This window comes from Oncorhynchus keta, chromosome 8 (assembly GCF_023373465.1).
Source record: "Oncorhynchus keta strain PuntledgeMale-10-30-2019 chromosome 8, Oket_V2, whole genome shotgun sequence".
NCBI lineage: Eukaryota > Metazoa > Chordata > Actinopteri > Salmoniformes > Salmonidae > Oncorhynchus > Oncorhynchus keta.
Window position 1 is genome coordinate 39,072,887 of NC_068428.1, and position 19,961 is coordinate 39,092,847.

General features: G+C 44.8%; 1 protein-coding gene, 1 non-coding gene and 1 pseudogene across 3 annotated transcripts in view; 1 reads left to right on the forward strand and 2 right to left on the reverse strand.

The window, feature by feature from the left end:
• The window catches only part of ism2b (isthmin 2b), a 114,632-nt gene extending 113,738 nt beyond the window's left edge, over positions 1-894 (reverse strand). For both annotated transcript variants that reach the window (XM_052524161.1, XM_052524162.1), the window contains exon 1: positions 692-894. In XM_052524161.1, coding sequence (XP_052380121.1) covers positions 692-823 — 132 coding nt within the window. In that variant the 5' untranslated portion in view covers positions 824-894. The remainder of the gene's footprint in view (positions 1-691) is intronic.
• A 6,287-nt stretch (positions 895-7,181) lies between these two features.
• On the reverse strand, positions 7,182-7,253 carry trnat-ugu (transfer RNA threonine (anticodon UGU)). Its single transcript has one exon. It is a non-coding gene; the product is annotated as a tRNA-Thr (tRNA).
• On the forward strand, positions 7,222-19,190 carry LOC118381228 (cholesterol 24-hydroxylase-like; annotated as a pseudogene).
• The last annotated feature ends 771 nt before the right edge of the window (positions 19,191-19,961 follow it).

Consider the following 19,961-nt stretch of genomic DNA (forward strand, 5'->3'; position numbering starts at 1 on the left):
TACACACACACACACACACACACACACACACACACACACACCCATATATGTCCATGAGCCGCACAAACACCCACATGAGTTACTCTTACAGATAGATATGTGCTTCAAAGGGAATTCAGAAAGCCCATATGTTATAGCTGCTGTAGACGAGGAGGCTGTCTGTGTAATATTACGCTGCTCCGTGCAGCTCAGAACGACCTTCTCTCGATGCCTAGATATCTTACTATACATGGAGAAACGCGAACAACCCTTTACCCCAAGGCCCTAGAGATTTCAGTGTAGCATAATGTTAGGCACAACATTGTCCGTCTGTGATTCTTTGATATGGTTTGTTAGAAGGTTAACTTTTGTAACTGAAGTGAATTACAATTCAGAATATGTCATACACTCCAGTAAGTTTCGCTGGCACGAGTACAGATCCTCTCTGTGGATAATTTTACATTTACATTTAAGTAATTTAGCAGACGCTCTTATCCAGAGAGATAATGTAAGTTAATTTCAATTTGAATTTCAATTTGAAGAGATAACTGACCACAAATAAGCTATTATATTAGGCTATAGCGTAAAATATGTAATTAATTTCATAGAAGATAATTTACATCAGCTCAATTCGTATCCAAATCCTGTGACATTTGGAACGTATTATTTACCTAAAATCTAGAAGAAAATAATTAAGAAAAAAGTTGCTTACCAACAAAAACACACCGTTGTGGCGTTTGTGGTGGTGTTTGTTGGGAAAGCTCATCACCAACACAACGAAAAGTACAAAAACGATGATAATTATCGTTGGACATCTCCCTCCGACGAGAAACATTTTCTCCATTGAAGTGACAACTAAGACCAGGTGGCAGTATTTGCGGTACTCAATCTATCACACGTATTCTTTCACTACAGTTATTTATTTTGCGAGATAAAATAAAAAGTTGATCTCATCCTCGGCGGTTGTTCTTTTCCGTGATTCGTTCCCGAGCAAGTCACGTAATTGAACCAGCCAGAAGAAAGTCAGTCATTCAACCAATAGCTTCAGAGTCGTCTTCTTGATAGAGATGCGCTCTAATGTCCAGTGGAAAAATCCATATCCCGCTGCCGCACTAGGACACAACTGATTTCTCCTTTCGCTGTCTGCCTCCCTGTATTGCGCGTCTAGGTCAATGTGCGCTCTTCAATCTTCACGTTAAAACCAGACCAACTTGGACTATAGTGCCAAGGATGCTTTGAGTGCCACGTGCAGACCACGCACTCTCTCTGTCCGCACCGGTGAACGGTTTATTGAACTAGGTTAAAAGAGTTGGCTACATTTCGCTATGGTTGGGTGGATGTTTTCTACTAATACAATCACATCTGGAGTTGAGCATAGCCTGTATGCGTTTGATCTCGGATCCATTGTCCAATGAAGGTCCCTTAGCCACGTGTTGTCCCGGAATGAGTATGCTGCAGCTCTGATCCAGAAGGAAACCTGTTACCACTCTCTGAATTCATATGTTCACAGCTTCTACACTGTTGTTTGGTAGAAAAGTAATGCTCACGAATCAATGGGGGTGTCTCTCTCAGGGATCCACTTATCCAAATGGAGGGGATTGAAGAGCCATTTTAGAGAAGTTGTGATCTCCACACAGAAATGACTGGTAATTGGCATGAACATAAAGGGAGAGGAGACTGGTAGACTATTACATGGATAAAAAGCCAGCCAACACATTATCCTGAAAGCTACCTCATGTCAATAAGAGATGCCAGCCAACACATTATCCTGAAAGCTACCTCATGTCAATAAGAGATGCCAGCCAACACATTATCCTGAAAGCTACCTCATGTCAATAAGAGATGCCAGCCAACACATTATCCTGAAAGCTACCTCATGTCAATAAGAGATGCCAGCCAACACATTATCCTGAAAGCTACCCCATGTCAATAAGAGATGCCAGCCAACACATTAGCCTGAAAGCTGCCTCATGTCAATAAGAGATGCCAGCCAACACATTATCCTGAAAGCTACCTCATGTCAATAAGAGATGCCAGCCAACACATTATCCTGAAAGCTACCTCATGTCAATAAGAGATGCCAGCCAACACATTATCCTGAAAGCTGCGTCATGTCAATAAGAGATGCCAGCCAACACATTATCCTGAAAGCTGCCTCATGTCAATAAGAGATGCCAGCCAACACATTATCCTGAAAGCTACCTCATGTCAATAAGAGATGCCAGCCAACACATTATCCTGAAAGCTGCCTCATGTCAATAAGAGATGCCAGCCAACACATTATCCTGAAAGCTACCTCATGTCAATAAGAGATGCCAGCCAACACATTATCCTGAAAGCTGCCTCATGTCAATAAGAGATGCCAGCCAACACATTATCCTGAAAGCTACCTCATGTCAATAAGAGATGCCAGCCAACACATTATCCTGAAAGCTGCGTCATGTCAATAAGCGATGCCAGCCAACACATTATCCTGAAAGCTACCTCATGTCAATAAGAGATGCCAGCCAACACATTATCCTGAAAGCTACCTCATGTCAATAAGAGATGCCAGCCAACACATTATCCTGAAAGCTACCTCATGTCAATAAGAGATGCCAGCCAACACATTATCCTGAAAGCTGCGTCATGTCAATAAGCGATGCCAGCCAACACATTATCCTGAAAGCTACCTCATGTCAATAAGAGATGCCAGCCAACACATTATCCTGAAAGCTACCTCATGTCAATAAGAGATGCCAGCCAACACATTATCCTGAAAGCTACCTCATGTCAATAAGAGATGTGTCAAGGTGGTGGTGAAGGAGACCAGACTACAGAGGTAAAGAGGGAGTTTACCTGCTGGTGGTGAAGGAGGCCAGACTACAGAGGTAAAGAGGGTGGGGAAGGAGACCAGACTACAGAGGGAGTTTAGGGTGGGGAAGGAGACCAGACTACAGAGGGAGTTTACCTGCTGGTGGTGAAGGAGACCAGACTACAGAGGTAAAGAGGAGTTTACCTGCTGGTGGTGAAGGAGGCCAGACTACAGAGGAAAGAGGGTAAAGTTTACCTGGGTGGGAAGGAGACCAGACTACAGAGGTAAAGAGGGTGGGGAAGGAGACCAGACTACAGAGGGAGTTTACCTGCTGGTGGTGAAGGAGACCAGACTACAGAGGTAAAGAGGGAGTTTACCTGCTGGTGGTGAAGGAGACCAGACTACAGAGGTAAAGAGGGAGTTTACCTGCTGGTGGTGAAGGAGACCAGACTACAGAGGGAGTTTACCTGCTGGTGGTGAAGGAGACCAGACTACAGAGGGAGTTTACCTGCTGGTGGTGAAGGAGACCAGACTACAGAGGTAAAGAGGGAGTTTACTTGCTGGTGGTGAAGGAGACCAGACTACAGAGGTAAAGAGGGAGTTTACCTGCTGGTGGTGAAGGAGACCAGACTACAGAGGTAAAGAGGGAGTTTACCTGCTGGTGGGGAAGGAGACCAGACTACAGAGGTAAAGAGGGAGTTTACCTGCTGGTGGTGAAGGAGACCAGACTACAGAGGTAAAGAGGGAGTTTACCTGCTGGTGGTGAAGGAGACCAGACTACAGAGGTAAAGAGGGAGTTTACCTGCTGGTGGTGAAGGAGACCAGACTACAGAGGGAGTTTACCTGCTGGTGGTGAAGGAGACCAGACTACAGAGGTAAAGAGGGGAGTTTACCTGCTGGTGGGGAAGGAGACCAGACTACAGAGGTAAAGAGGAGTTTACCTGCTGGTGGGGAAGGAGACCAGACTACAGAGGTAAAGAGGGAGTTTACCTGCTGGTGGGGAAGGAGACCAGACTACGGAGGTAAAGAGGGAGTTTACCTGCTGGTGGGGAAGGAGACCAGACTACAGAGGTAAAGGGAGTTTACCTGCTGGTGGTGAAGGAGGCCAGACTACAGAGGTAAAGAGGGAGTTTACCTGCTGGTGGGGAAGGAGACCAGACTACAGAGGTAAAGAGGGAGTTTACCTGCTGGTGGGGAAGGAGACCAGACTACAGAGGTAAAGAGGGAGTTTACCTGCTGGTGGGGAAGGAGACCAGACTACAGAGGTAAAGAGGGAGTTTACCTGCTGGTGGTGAAGGAGACCAGACTACAGAGGTAAAGAGGGAGTTTACTTGCTGGTGGTGAAGGAGACCAGACTACAGAGGAGTTTACCTGCTGGTGGTGAAGGAGACCAGACTATAGAGGAGTTTACCTGCTGGTGGGGAAGGAGACCAGACTACAGAGGTAAAGAGGGAGTTTACCTGCTGGTGGTGAAGGAGACCAGACTACAGAGGGAGTTTACCTGCTGGTGGAGAAGGAGACCAGACTACAGAGGTAAAGAGGAAGTTTACCTGCTGGTGGAGAAGGAGAACAGACTACAGAGGTAAGGAGGGAGTTTACCTGCTGGTGGGGAAGGAGGCCAGACTACAGAGAGGGAGTTTACCTGCTGGTGGTGAAGGAGACCAGACTATAGAGGGAGTTTACCTGCTGGGGTGAAGGAGACCAGACTACAGAGGTAAAGAGGAGTTTACCTGCTGGTGGTGAAGGAGACCAGACTACAGAGGTAAAGGGAGTTTACCTGCTGGTGGTGAAGGAGACCAGACTACAGAGGGAGTTTACCTGCTGGTGGTGAAGGAGACCAGACTACAGAGGTAAAGAGGAGTTTACCTGCTGGTGGTGAAGGAGACCAGACTACAGAGAGGGAGTTTACCTGCTGGTGGGAAGGAGACCAGACTACAGAGGTAAAGAGGGAGTTTACCTGCTGGTGGTGAAGGAGGCCAGACTACAGAGGTAAAGAGGAGTTTACCTGCTGGTGGTGAAGGAGGCCAGACTACAGAGGTAAAAGGGAGTTTACCTGCTGGTGGTGAAGGAGACCAGACTACAGAGGGAGTTTACCTGCTGGTGGTGAAGGAGACCAGACTACAGAGGTAAAGAGGGAGTTTACCTGCTGGTGGTGAAGGAGACCAGACTACAGAGGTAAAGAGGGAGTTTACCTGCTGGTGGTGAAGGAGACCAGACTACAGAGGTAAAGAGGGAGTTTACCTGCTGGTGGGGAAGGAGACCAGACTACAGAGGTAAAGAGGGAGTTTACCTGCTGGTGGTGAAGGAGACCAGACTACAGAGGTAAAGAGGGAGTTTACCTGCTGGTGGTGAAGGAGACCAGACTACAGAGGTAAAGAGGGAGTTTACCTGCTGGTGGTGAAGGAGACCAGACTACAGAGGTGAAGAGAGGGAGTTTACCTGCTGGTGGTGAAGGAGACCAGACTACAGAGGTAAAGGAGTTTACCTGCTGGTGGTGAAGGAGACCAGACTACAGAGGTAAAGAGGGAGTTTACCTGCTGGTGGTGAAGGAGACCAGACTACAGAGGTAAAGAGGGAGTTTACCTGCTGGTGGTGAAGGAGACCAGACTACAGAGGTAAAGAGGGAGTTTACCTGCTGGTGACCAGTGAAGGAGTTTACCTGCTGGTGGTGAAGGAGACCAGACTACAGAGGTAAAGAGGGAGTTTACCTGCTGGTGGGGAAGGAGACCAGACTACAGAGAGGGAGTTTACCTGCTGGTGGTGAAGGAGACCAGACTACAGAGGTAAAGAGGGAGTTTACCTGCTGGTGGTGAAGGAGACCAGACTACAGAGGTAAAGAGGGAGTTTACCTGCTGGGGGTGAAGGAGACCAGACTACAGAGGGAGTTTACCTGCTGGTGGTGAAGGAGACCAGACTACAGAGGTAAAGAGGAGTTTACCTGCTGGTGGTGAAGGAGGCCAGACTACAGAGGTAAAGGGAGTTTACCTGCTGGTGGTGAAGGAGACCAGACTACAGAGGGAGTTTACCTGCTGGTGGTGAAGGAGACCAGACTACAGAAGGGAGTTTACCTGCTGGTGGTGAAGGAGACCAGACTACAGAGGTAAAGAGGGAGTTTACCTGCTGGTGGTGAAGGAATCCAGATTACAGAGGAATCCAGGGAGTTTACCTTCACTGGTGGTGAAGGAGGCCAGATTAACAGGAAGGTCAGAGGCTTTATTTACCTGCTGGTGGTGAAGGAGACCAGACTACAGAGGTACAGAGGGAGTTTACCCAAAAGGGCTTTGTAGATGAACACATACAAATTGAACTTTTAAAACCAGAGGTTTTATCCTTCACTTCATTAGAATCCATCATTAAGTCAGGAAGGTCAGAGGCTTTATCCTTCACTTCATTAGAATCCATCATTAAGTCAGGAAGGTCAGAGGCTTTATCCTTCACTTCATTAGAATCCATCATTTAGTCAGGAAGGTCAGAGGCTTTATCCTTCACTTCATTAGAATCCATCATTAAGTCAGGAAGGTCAGAGGAGACATTAGAACCTGACACTGATCTGATTAGCTTCCATAACTTGGTTGGGTTGTTGAGGTTCTCTGTGACTGCATTTAGATAGAAATCTGATTTGGACTTCCTGATCAACCCTGTGCATTTCTTTCTTAGCGCTCTGAAGGAGGCCCCGTCAACAGGAGCATTTGTAAGTCTAGCTTGAGCCCAAGAGATATTTCTCTTTCTAATTCATTCTGCCAAGATATCTGAAAACCGGGGATTGTCCCTTCCACTGATTCTACATTTCTTCACAGGGGCATGCTTATCACAAATGGACACATTTCACATAAAAATAGTCCCAGGCAGTGTCAGCATCAAGAATCACACTTACTCTGTCTATATTATGGTACAAATCATGTGAGAACGCTTGCTCATCAAACGGTGTAAACTATATTTAAAAAATATTTGGCTTTGATCATTGATGTATCTCTAACGCAAACAATTGCACAGTGACATAATTTCCTTAGAATAATGTCCAAGAGCGTTGGTTTGTTAGGTGCTCTGATATTTGGTCTTGTAGGCGCATTACTTCATTGAGTGAGATTCAGAGAGTCACACAGTTCTTTAAAAGAGTCCGATACAGATGTAAGCATGTCCCAGTTCAAATCTCCTACAATAATGAATTCAGAGTCATTTAGCTTGTGCAGGACATCAGAAAGAGAGTGCGTCTCCCGATGGGAGTCGTTATATACGGTACATCTAACTAGCATTCTTACACTTGCAGTGAACACGTGTTTAATATTTCACCCATAGGGTTCAAATGTGCGCAAAATATATCAGATAATTATCAAGACGATATCATATTCTAGGCTCTCTTCTACACGTTCTTAGCATACCCGTGTGGCAGAAAATATATATTATATCTAGGCTCCAGCGAGGATCGAACTCGCGACCCCTGGTTTACAAGACCAGTGCTCTGCCACTGAGCTATAGAGCCAAATGCGTCATTTTGTAAGCACGTATGTAGTCTTTAGTGATGAAGAATCTCGCTCCTGTTATACAGACAACAAACCCCGGAAATTGGTCACGAACACAGTAATCCATAAAAGCAGACAAGCCGACGACTAGTGCGCGTTCATATGTCGGAACTAGGACACTCGGAAATGTCAATTTTGCTGATTCGTGAACGCGCCATGTGTATAACAACAACCATTTACCTAGTTATACATTTCCGAGTTTCGACTATCACGTGAACGCGGCATAGTACTACGGGTGACCAAATTCAGTCCAAAAAGCAGACTACATACCCTGCTTGTAGGGTCACCGAGCTCGCCAGTCTACTGCAATATGGCACTTTTTCATTTGATTACAGGTTGGATTGGTTATGTTCTACTTGGTTTGATTTTGATCATATTTCTCTGTTTTTGTCTGTACATAAAATATATTGATTTGAAATATGATCACATACCGGGACCACCAAGGGACAGGTAAGACATTATTATGTAACCTGAACATTTATTTTAAATACTGTAGCTGGATGTTATTTTCAACTATGGATATTGAGTTACATAAGGATCAGAGAAACTAGAGAAAAGTTATCATTAATAACCGCCAGGGGTCGCCGTTTCACCCAAAAATTAATTTTAAATACTGTAGCTGGAAGTTATTTTCAACTATGTAAATTGAGTTACATAAGGATCAGAGAAACTAGAGAAAAGTTATCCTTAATAACCGCCAGGGGTCGCCGTTTTACCCAAACATTTTTTTAAATACTGTAGCTGGAAGTTATTTTCAACTATGTAAATTGAGTTACATAAGGATCAGAGAAACTAGAGAAAAGTTATCCTTAATAACCGCCAGGGGTCGCCGTTTCACCTGTCTTTTGCGTTTTCACTGAGTGAACTTGGTTGAAGGGATGACTCAACATAACGTCCTTATTTGTCAGTTGTGGAATAAACGTCTCTTGTTATCCCACAGTTTTATATTCGGACATTCCGCAATCCTGAGGGAAATTAGCAATGGTCGAGTTATCCACGACAAATTCCTGGAATGGTGAGCTGAATGCCATGGAGCAGTGGTGTTGGTGGCCAAGACACACACACACCAACCAAGTTCTCTTGGGACATTTTACATTCTATTTAGTGTATTCTATTGTGTCTTTGACAGTTCTAGGACATATGGACCGGTGTACCGTATCAACGGAATGCACATTGTGATGCTGTTTGTCACCTGCCCTGATACCACCAAGGTAAATCTGTGCCTGAATATTACACACATCTGGTTTAAGGGAAGAAGTTAAGCATCTGTCCATTTCTTTGTACTATTTTACAAAGAAAATACCCAGTGATTTCTGTCTGTACTCTACCCTAAAATAAAGTGCCCATTCCATTTCCTCCACAAACTAAACCATACATTTTGCTTTCTCGCCACAGGAAGTGCTGATGTCACCAAAGTACCCCAAAGACTCACTAGTCTACAAGGGTCTTTTCAACCTATTTGGACAGAGGTGATTCCTGAATATGTTGTGTCATTTATGCTATATCAACATATAATAATTACAGCCACCGACTTTGTACCATTACATCTGTGTTTTTTAAATTGTGTTGACGTTTCAGTCGGTACATTATTTTCCAATACATTCAATCTGAATGCTGTCTGACTTACATTAAGCCACCTCCACATTAAAACTGGACCCCTTGGTCATTGGCAAGTGGATTCAGTGTCAGGGTACAGTAAATACTCTGTTGTCCTGCTTCCGCAGGTTTCTGGGAAGTGGTTTGATTACGGCTCATAATCATGATGCGTGGTACAAACAGCGAAGGATCATGGACCCTGCCTTCAGCAGTCTGTAAGACACTTATCTATTTCACTTCAACAATCTATTGATCAATGGATCAGTCTGTCTGTCTGTCTGTCAACCAATCCACCCACCCACCCATCCACCCACCCAATCCATCCACCATCCACCCAACCACCCACCCATCCAACCATCCACCCATCCACCCACCCACCCACCATCCAACCATCCACCCATCCACCCAACCACCCAACCCAACCAATCCATCCACCCATCCACCCAACCACCCACCCATCCAACCATCCACCCATCCACCCAACCACCCACCCACCAATCCATCCACCCATCCATCCATCCACCCACCCACCCACCCACCCACCCACCCACCCACCCACCCACCCACCCACCCACCCACCCGCCCGCCCGCCCGCCCGCCCGCCCAACCCACCCACCCACCCACCCACCCACCCACCCATCCAACCACCCACCCATCCACCCACCCACCCACCCACCCACCCATCCATCCATCCATCCACCCACCCACCCATCCACCCACCCACCCACCCACCCATCCACCCACCCACCCACCCACCCACCCACCCACCCACCCATCCATCCACCCACCCACCCACCCACCCACCCACCCACCCACCCACCCACCCACCCATCCATCCATCCACCCACCCACCCACCCACCCATCCACCCACCCATCCATCCACCCACCCACCCACCCAACCAATCCACCCACCCACCCACCCACCCACCCATCCACCCACCCACCCACCCACCCACCCACCCACCCACCCACCCACCCACCCACCCACCCATCCATCCACCCACCCACCCACCCACCCACCCATCCATCCATCCATCCACCCACCCCCAATCCATCCATCCACCCACCCACCCACCCACCCACCCACCCACCCACCCAACCAATCCACCCACCCACCCACCCACCCACCCACCCACCCACCCACCCACCCATCCATCCACCCATCCAACCAATCCAACCAATCCATCCATCCATCCATCCACCCACCCACCCACCCACCCACCCACCCACCCACCCACCCACCCACCCACCCACCCACCCACCCACCCACCCATCCAACCAATCCACCAATCCATCCATCCATCCATCCATCCCCATCCACCCATCCATCCATCCATCCACCCACCCACCCACCCACCCCCACCCACCCACCCACCCACCCACCCACCCACCCACCCACCCACCCACCCACCCCACCCACCCACCCACCCACCCACCCACCCATCCATCCATCCATCCACCCCCATCCAACCAACCCACCCACCCACCCACCCACCCACCCATCCACCCATCCATCCATCCATCCATCCATCCACCCACCCACCCATCCACCCATCCATCCATCCTTCCATCGTGCTGTGTATTGCCTGGTACCTACGTGGTCAGATGGGTGCATTCAACGAGCGGGCAGAGCATCTGATGGATAAACTGGCAGACATGGCTGACACCAACACAGATGCCAACATGCACCAAATGTTCAACCTTGTGACCCTGGATATCATTACCAAGGTAACGAATGGTCATTCCTGTTACCCCCAGATCAACCCACTACCCCTACCAATTTAACATTTCACATAAAGCTGTCTTCATGAGGAGAACCAGTCAAAGTGACACATTTTCAGGTTATGACAATTGATTTAGACTGTTATTATGCAAGCTACAGTGTAATCTAGCTATTAGGCAGCCAAGCCAGCGAGCTAGCCATTATAATGCATAACTAGGACTCTGCTTGCTGCCGGTCAGGTATTATTATGACATGCTAATAAAACATGAAAGGCACTCATAATAAATGTATCATCATCATCAATGTTGTTAATTGGTGTTTCTACCTGTAGGTAGCATTTGGAGTGGATCTTGATCTGTTGAAGGAGAGTGACACTCCGTTCCTCAAAGCCATAGAGATGTGTCTGAAGGGAATGGTCCACTATGTCAGAGACTCCACCTTTCAGGTAAGTAGTGACATAATCTTGGTTAATCCAGAACAAAAATCTTGTGTAATTTGATCAGCTGCGTTATAAATTGAGAGTTCCGGTGTGCGAATTCTCCACCCTTACAAAAGGACATTCTCAGCAAAGCCTCTCCCTTCTGATCCGTGTGAAGTGAAGCACTTTTCCCAATGCCGATACGTCCAAACAACCAGAGACGAGAAACCCAAACACCTTAACCACAGATAAAACATTGAGACAGATATTTCACCGGATGTATAATTGTGAAGCATCCGCTTGGCGTTTCCACATTCTACACATTTGATGAAACATTTGATCTCAATACAGTTTTCTCTTCCCAAAACTACAATCTGTTACGACCAGAGTGGACTAAGTTTTGCAGACTTTACCCTTTGCCAAACTTGTAAAATATTGGATTGTTTAGAAGGAGTGCAAAGGTGAATTTAGTTATTGCACACGCGCACTTCACAGAGTAGGCGTTCCCTAACGAAAATATGCAAAAAAAATATTTGCCTTAACTACTGCTTGTCATTATCCCATGCATCCCATCCCTTCACAACAGGTTATTTGGGTTTACATCAGGTCGTCAGGGTAACGGAGGTGCAGGTGCTTGTTGTGATGTTACCCTCGTCCTGATGGTGCTAGGCCCTGGCTCTTCTCCATGTTGTTGGTCAGCATGTGGCATGAGGGGTGGGTGGGTATTATATTTGATGCTTAGGGTCCTCAACCTCATGGTCAGGCCTGCTGTAGGCTGCTCGGTGAGCTTGGCCTCCCTCTTGACATGCTGGTCATCATTTTGTTTTGTTCTTGGCAGTGCCCGGTCATTTTGAATATCCATGCTGATCAAAGCTTAGCCAACTAGCTATAATTATTCAGTTCGCCGCTACCATAACTTAACAAAGCTAGCCCGTTACGAAGCCAACTAGCTATAATTATTCCCCGCGCCGCTACCATAACTTAACAAAGCTAGCCCGTTACGAAGCCAACTAGCTATAATTATTCAGTTCGCCGCTACCATAACTTAACAAAGCTAGCCCGTTACGAAGCCAACTAGCTATAATTATTCAGTTCGCCGCTACCATAACTTAACAAAGCTAGCCCGTTACGAAGCCAACTAGCTATAATTATTCCCCGCGCCGCTACCATAACTTAACAAAGCTAGCCCGTTACGAAGCTAACTAGATAGCCAGTTATTATCTGCAGCTGTCTGCAAAAGTAAACCACTTTTTCCCCTCTCTGAAAAATAAACAAGGTACACAGAGGGGGAAAAGTGGTCTTTTACAGACAGCTACAGATAATACCTGGCTAGCTAGTTAGGTAATGAAGGCGGTACCTTATGACATTGAATGGCTAGGTGCCCAATCAGAATGCGTTTGAGGATTTTAACTACTAAATATGACAGCATTGCATCCTCCTTCCCTCCACCCTCCTCAGATCATGAACGCACACACGGCATATAGCCTCTTTTCCCTGGTCTGAGCTACTGGCAAAACTGGCAAATCCGGGCAGGGTATTTCATATACCATTTGTTATGTTTATGGGGAAACAAAACTGGGGGGGGGCATAAGTTCTATCAGTGGGGTCAATGTCCGGCTCTGCCACACCGTAGAGCCCTGGATGGCATCCTTCATGTATTTATTTTATAAGCACACAAACAGTCAAAACATTGGCACACTGAATCATCAACAGACAGATGTACTGCACCACAATGCTTCATAAACTGCATAGCATCAGTCCCTAGATGGCCTGTAAATATGGTGGAATTTCCTATTTCCCTAATCTAACAATTACATTTTGTTGAATTTCATATTAGCTCTACCCAAAGAACAAGAAGTTCATCAACGAGGTGAAAGCGTCTGTTCAGCTATTGCGTTCGACAGGCAGACAGACGGTGGATCAACGAGAGGAAAATGGCCATCCAAAATGGCGAGGATGTCCCTAAAGATATCCTGACACAGATCCTCAAGACGGCTGGCAAAGGCACGTTGTAGTCGCCTGGTCCCAGATCTGTTTGTGCTGTCTTACCAACTCCTACCAATGTTGACAAGAGTTGGCAAGACAAGACATCACAAACAGATCTGGGACCAGTCTAACATTGGAGACTTTTTACTTTGTGGCTCTGCATGTGACGTTGTCAGCTAAAACAGTCATGTTATTGATGAGGTTCAGTAGCAGAATTGTCTCAATGCTGTACACTTGTATATATTCATCATTTCAGAGGAAAACAAAGACAATGAAGATGAGGAGCTTATGCTGGACAACTTTGTAACGTTCTTCGTTGCGGGTGGATCTCCATAAAAACAATTCCACAATTCAAGATTCAGCAGCTGGAGTTACCTTAACAGCCTTTACTCTTTTGTCTTCCTCTTGACAGGGCAAGAGACAACAGCCAATCAACTAGCTTTTGCTGTCATGGAACTGGGAAGGCTGCCTGAGATATTGGCCAAGTAGGTCTTATTATTACATTTCATTTAATCTTTGTTTAACCAGGAAGGGCTCATTGAGATTTGAAATCTCTTTTTCAAGAGCGTCCGGGCCAAGATAGGCAGCACCAAGTCATCACACAATTACAGACAGACAACATGAAAAACTACAAGTAATCTAGTAAAAACCATAGAAATCACAGGAGTATAACAAAATCATAAAACAGCAAATTAAAAACATTGACAGGTAAAGGAATCAGCCTCAAAATCCTTCATCAGTGATTTAAAAACACCAATCGGGACAAGTTCTTCCAGTTGAAAAGTATTTTGTAAGGCGTTCCAAGACGATGGCACAGAGTACATAAAAGCCCTTTTACCAAATTCAGTTGCGACATTTGGAACAGATAGCAGGATAAAGTCCAGCGAACGAAGAGACGACCCACCACATTTCTGAACAATAAAAATGGCCAAATAAAATGGTAGTAAACCCTAAAAGTATACCAGTGACTGAGTCTACGAGTGACCAGAGAAGGCCAGCTAACCCTGGCATACAAAGTGTAGTGGTGCGTAAGGGTCTTGCAGTTTAAACTAAATCTGAAAGCGCCATGGTAAAGGGTGTCAATTGATCTTAAACACTGAGCAGAAGCATTCATGTATAAAATATCCCCACAGTCTAGTAAAGGCATAAATGTGGCTGATACTAGCCTCCTGGCTTCAAAAGAAAAACTAAAAGAAAATCCCATCAATTAAAATTCCAAGATATTTATATGACAGGTGAAAGGTTCAGAGGTCTGTTTCTTGCTTTAGAAAACACCATTAGTTTAGTTTAGTCAATATTGAGGATAATCTTCAATTTACACAAGGTATGTTGAACAGTATAAAAATACATTTGCAAGTTCTGGAAAGCTTTGTGAGAGACGAAGCACAACAATAAAAAACAATATCATCATAAAAGTGAAGTTGCGTATTTTGCAAATTTTTGTCTGAATTATTGATATAAATAGTGAATAAGAGGGGACCAAGTACAGAGCCCTGGGGCACACCATTACAGACAGACAATTTAACAGACATGAGCCCATCAAATTGAGTGCACTGAGTTCTATCAGACAGATAGTTCGCAAACCATGCAACTGCACACTCCGAAAGACCTACACTCGACAATCTCTGCCTCAGAATAGCATGATCAACTGTATCAAAACCTTAGAGAGATAAATAAAAAGTGAGACACAGTGCTGATTTTGGTCAAGGGCTTCAGTGATATAATTTAAAACCTTCATGGCTGCTGTAATTGTGCTATGCTTCTTCCTGAAGCCCGATTGGTACATTGATAAAATAGAGTTAGTATATAAAAACAATTTTAGCTGTTCACTCACAAGGGTTTCAAGTATTTTCACCAGGGGTAACAGCTTTGAGATTGGCCTATAATTATTTAAAACAGTTGGATCTCCAGCAACAGAGTCCATGACGGTAATTCATTAACATTACTGTTACCAGACATAGACTTAATAGCCTTCCAAAACTTTCTAGGGTCATTCAGGTTATCAGTGGTAACAGACATAAAATATTCAGACTTGGCCTTCCTGAGAAGAAAAGAACACTTGTTTCGTAACTGCCTAAAAATAAGCCAATCAGCATCAGAACATGTTTTCCTTGCTTTAGCCCAGGCTAGATTAGGTTTGTGAATAATACAAGACAGCTCAGAAAAAACCCATGGATTATCCCGCCCTTTATAACCCTGAACCTGCGGAATGGGACATGCTTGTTTACTATTTGCAAAAAAAAACATCATGAAATAATTTCCAGTCAGTTTCCACATCAGGAATAAGCTCAATTTTGCTTCAGTCAAAATAAAACAAATCATGAAAGAAAGCCTGCTCATTAAAACTCTTCAAATATCTCTTACGAATAAAGCGTGGGTTTGTCTTAGTATTTCTAACAGCAACAACAGCACAATGGTCACTTAAATCATTACAAAAAACACTAAATGCAGAATATTTGGAACATTTGTCAATATCAAATCAATCAGGGTAGATTTATCATACCTCTTTGTTTATTAATCATTTCCATAATAAAAAAATACTTTGGTTGAGTTTCTTGGTGTCTATAACTTCTCCAGTGCGAAGCAAGAAGTAGATGATGTCATCGGGGTGAAACAGGAAATCAGCTTTGATGACATGGGGAAAATGACCTACCTGTCTCAGGTACAGTGACTTAATTGATAGGTTTTATACTATATTAACTGTAGTGACAGAATCATTAGATCACTTGTTTTGGTACTGCCCATATGTAGCTTGTTTTTGTGCGCAGGTTCAGGAATGGCTGAATAATTGCAACACTTAGTTGGAGCTAACTCTGGAAAAAGCATTGCTGGGGGATTTGAAAAGCCATCATCAATCGAACAATAATATATTAATACTCTTAGCAAAAATGTGTATCTTTAATTTACAATCTGTAGAAACTACGAGAATAAAAAGGTTCAGAACATTTATGAAACATCACAGTTGAAAAATATATGGCAAATAGAAATCAAAACTGGATGAGGGGAGCTGAAGACAGGGACTGGATGGTCTTCAGAGATAGATGGGAGGGGTTGAGGGGAGCTGAAGACAGGGACTGGATGGTCTTCAGAGATAGATGGGAGGGGTTGAGGGGAGCTGAAGGATGGGACTGGATGGTCTTCAGAGATAGATGAGAGGGGTTGAGGGAGCTGAAGGATGGGACTGGATGGTCTTCAGAGATAGATGAGAGGGGTTGAGGGGAGCTAAAGGATGGGACTGGATGGTCTTCAGAGATAGATGAGAGGGGTTGAGGGGAGCTGAAGGATGGGACTGGATGGTCTTCAGAGATAGATGAGAGGGGTTGAGGGGAGCATGGGACTGGATGGTCTTCAGAGATAGATGAGAGGGGTTGAGGGGAGCTGAAGGATGGGACTGGATGGTCTTCAGAGATAGATGGGAGGGGTTGAGGGGAGCTGAAGGATGGGACTGGATGGTCTTCAGAGATAGATGGGAGGGGTTGAGGGGAGCTGAAGGATGGGACTGGATGGTCTTCAGAGATAGATGAGAGGGGTTGAGGGGAGCTGAAGGATGGGACTGGATGGTCTTCAGAGATAGATGAGAGGGGTTGAGGGGAGCTGAAGGATGGGACTGGATGGTCTTCAGAGATAGATGAGAGGGGTTGAGGGGAGCTGAAGGATGGGACTGGATGGTCTTCAGAGATAGATGGGAGGGGTTGAGGGGAGCTGAAGCATGGGACTGGATGGTCTTCAGAGATAGATGAGAGGGGTTGAGGGAGCTGAAGGATGGGACTGGATGGTCTTCAGAGATAGATGAGAGGGGTTGAGGGGAGCTGAAGGATGGGACTGGATGGTCTTCAGCGATAGATGAGAGGGGTTGAGGGAGCTGAAGCATGGGACTGGATGGTCTTCAGAGATAGATGAGAGGGGTTGAGGGGAGCTGAAGGATGGGACTGGATGGTCTTCAGAGATAGATGAGAGGGGTTGAGGGGAGCTAAAGGATGGGACTGGATGGTCTTCAGAGATAGATGAGAGGGGTTGAGGGGAGCTGAAGGATGGGACTGGATGGTCTTCAGAGATAGATGAGAGGGGTTGAGGGAGCTGAAGGATGGGACTGGATGGTCTTCAGAGATAGATGGGAGGGGTTGAGGGTAGCTGAAGGATGGGACTGGATGGTCTTCAGAGATAGATTGAGAGATTGCCAAGAGTGTGCAAAGCTGTCATCAAGACAAAGGGTGGCTACTTTGAAGGATCTCAAATCTCAAATATATTTTGATGTGTTTAACACTTTTTTGGTTATTGGGGCGGTGTTTTTGGTTAGTGTTTAGAGCGTTCGGCAAGTATGTTTTACTTCATAGTGTTGATGTTTTCACTATTATTCTACCATGTAGAAAATTGTAAAAAAAAAAAAAAAAAAAAAAATCCTGGAATGAGTAGGTGTGTCCAAACCATCTACTAAAAAAATAAGAATAAAAATACTTGTTCATATTTACAAGGTTGTTCTTTCTTTTAGTCAGCACCTCACTGACTATTTTGGTGTGTCTCTACTGTACACTACTCTTAACTGGTGTATCTGACTCTGTCTCACATATTTTACGTTTGCCCCTGTCTTCTCTGTTCACAGTTCAATTCATACGTCTGTGGACGGTTGGATAAGTTCTTTGAGGAGCCGCTGAAGTTTGACCCAGAGAGGTTCCATCCAGACACTGCCAAGTAAGTGACCCAATATTGTTTAATTGTTTCTTTCCAACATTTGAACTGATTATGAGCTAACTGACATGTTATGGATCCTGTGTTTGTTTCTGTCCTGAAGGCCCTATTACTGCTACTACCCCTTCGCCCTGGGACCACGCTCATGTCTGGGACAGAGCTTTGCACAGGTGAGACACACACACACACACACACACACACTCACACCAGATTCCCTCTGTTGTTTGCAGATGGAGGCGAAGGTAGTGATGGCCAAGCTGCTCCAGAGGTTTGACTTCATCCTACTGCCTGGCCAGTCCTTTGACATCCTGGACACTGGCACTCTGAGACCAAAGAGCGGAGTGGTGTGTAGCATCAGACACCGAGGACAGACAGCTGCAGCCTGACTACTGGAACCTGGAGATGACTGGCCCTCGTCTTTCAACTCAACATTTCTTATGCGACTCATTCCGTCTTTCTTCTTTACTGTCTTAAAAAAAAAGACGAACACATCATCAATGGTTTACCAATCTTGCGCATATATTTGCATAAATATAAATAGAATGTGAAACTTTTCCAATGGATTTACTGAGTTATATTTCATATAAGGAAATCAATCATTTGAAGTAAATTCATTATGCCCTAATTTATGGATTTTACATGACTGGGCAGGGGCGCAGCCATGGCTGGGCCTGGGAAGGCATAGGCCCACCCACTTGGGAGCTAGGCCCAGCCATTCAGAATAAGCTTTTGGTAGAGAAATTAACATTCAATTCTCTGGCAAAAGCTCTGGTGGACATTCCAGTAGTCAGTACGCCAATTGCACGATCCCTCAAAACTTGAGACATCTGTGGCATCTCGTGTTGTGTGACAAAACCACACATTTTAGAGTGTCCTTTTAATTGTCCCCAGAACAAGGTGCCCCTGTGTAATGATCATGCTGTTTAATCAGTTTGTTGATATGCCACACCAGTCAGGTGGATGGATTATCTTGGCAAAGGAGAAATTCTTACTAGCAGGGATATAAACAAAATACTGCACCACATTTGAGAGAAATAAGCTTTCTGTGCGTATGGAACATTTCTGGGATCTTTTATTTCAGCTCATGAAACATGGAACCAACACTTTACATGTTGTGTTTATAGTTGTATTCAATATGTACAGTACCAGTCAAAAGTTTGGACACACCTACTCATTCAATGGTTTTTCTTTATTTTTACTATTTTCTACATTGTAAAATAATATTGAAGACATCAACACTATGAAATAACAAATATGGAATCATGTAGTAACCAAACAAGGTGTTGCTTGAGACGCATAGATCTGTGAAATTACGGTGAACTTTCCGTGAACTTTTGAATCAACATTATTACCTCAGTGCTTCTGTTTTAGTAAATGTAGCCGGTTTTAGTAGAATCATTTAGCCAAAATCAGAGCCCCAGAAAATAATAATACTTTTGTCCACAAGGTGTCGCTGTAAACCTGCGGAATAAAGACCATTCATGTTTTGCCACTTTCTTGTTTACACTCGTGACCTCTAGATGAGTGTCATTTTAAATACATGTTGACTGGATTGCAAGTGGGAGAATTCTACTTAAGAGTTTTATGATGGGTTGCATTGTGAAAACTCAATCAAGTGTAACATTTCTTTCCTCTGCCGCCTCAGCTTTGATGATTCAGTAATTAGTACAAAGTTTGGAAACAGTGTATCCATTGTTTGAATTGGGTCAACACGCCAGGGCAAGGAAGTGTACACTAAAGCTATCAGCATTTTCACATAGCAATTAAAATGATGAAGACATTCTGCAGACTGAAAGCAGGAGATAGTGCTTTATTATAGTGCTATAGGTTATTAGGCCAAACCATGTTTATAATATGTTTATAACACGATAATAACAGGTCACATAGCTATAAATGATTCATCTCGGTGCTAGAGGCGTCACTACAGACCCTGGTTCGATTTCAGGCTGTATCACAACCGGCCGTGGTTGGGAGTCCCATAGGGTGGTGCACAATTGGCCCGGCGTCGTTAGGGTTTGACCGGGGTCGGCCGTCATTGTAAATAAGAATTTGCTCTTAACTGACTTTCCTAGTTAAATAAAGTTTAAATTAAAAAAATGTTTAAAAAAATTAAGAATAGTGGTCTATTTTCTCAATTATTCTGTTTGATCATTTATTGGTAAATGTATACATTTTTAATTATAAGAAAATCATGCATTTTCACGTCTTTCATAACGTGTGATTTGAAGTTCCTTACTGGCCCTTTAAGAAGACGGTGA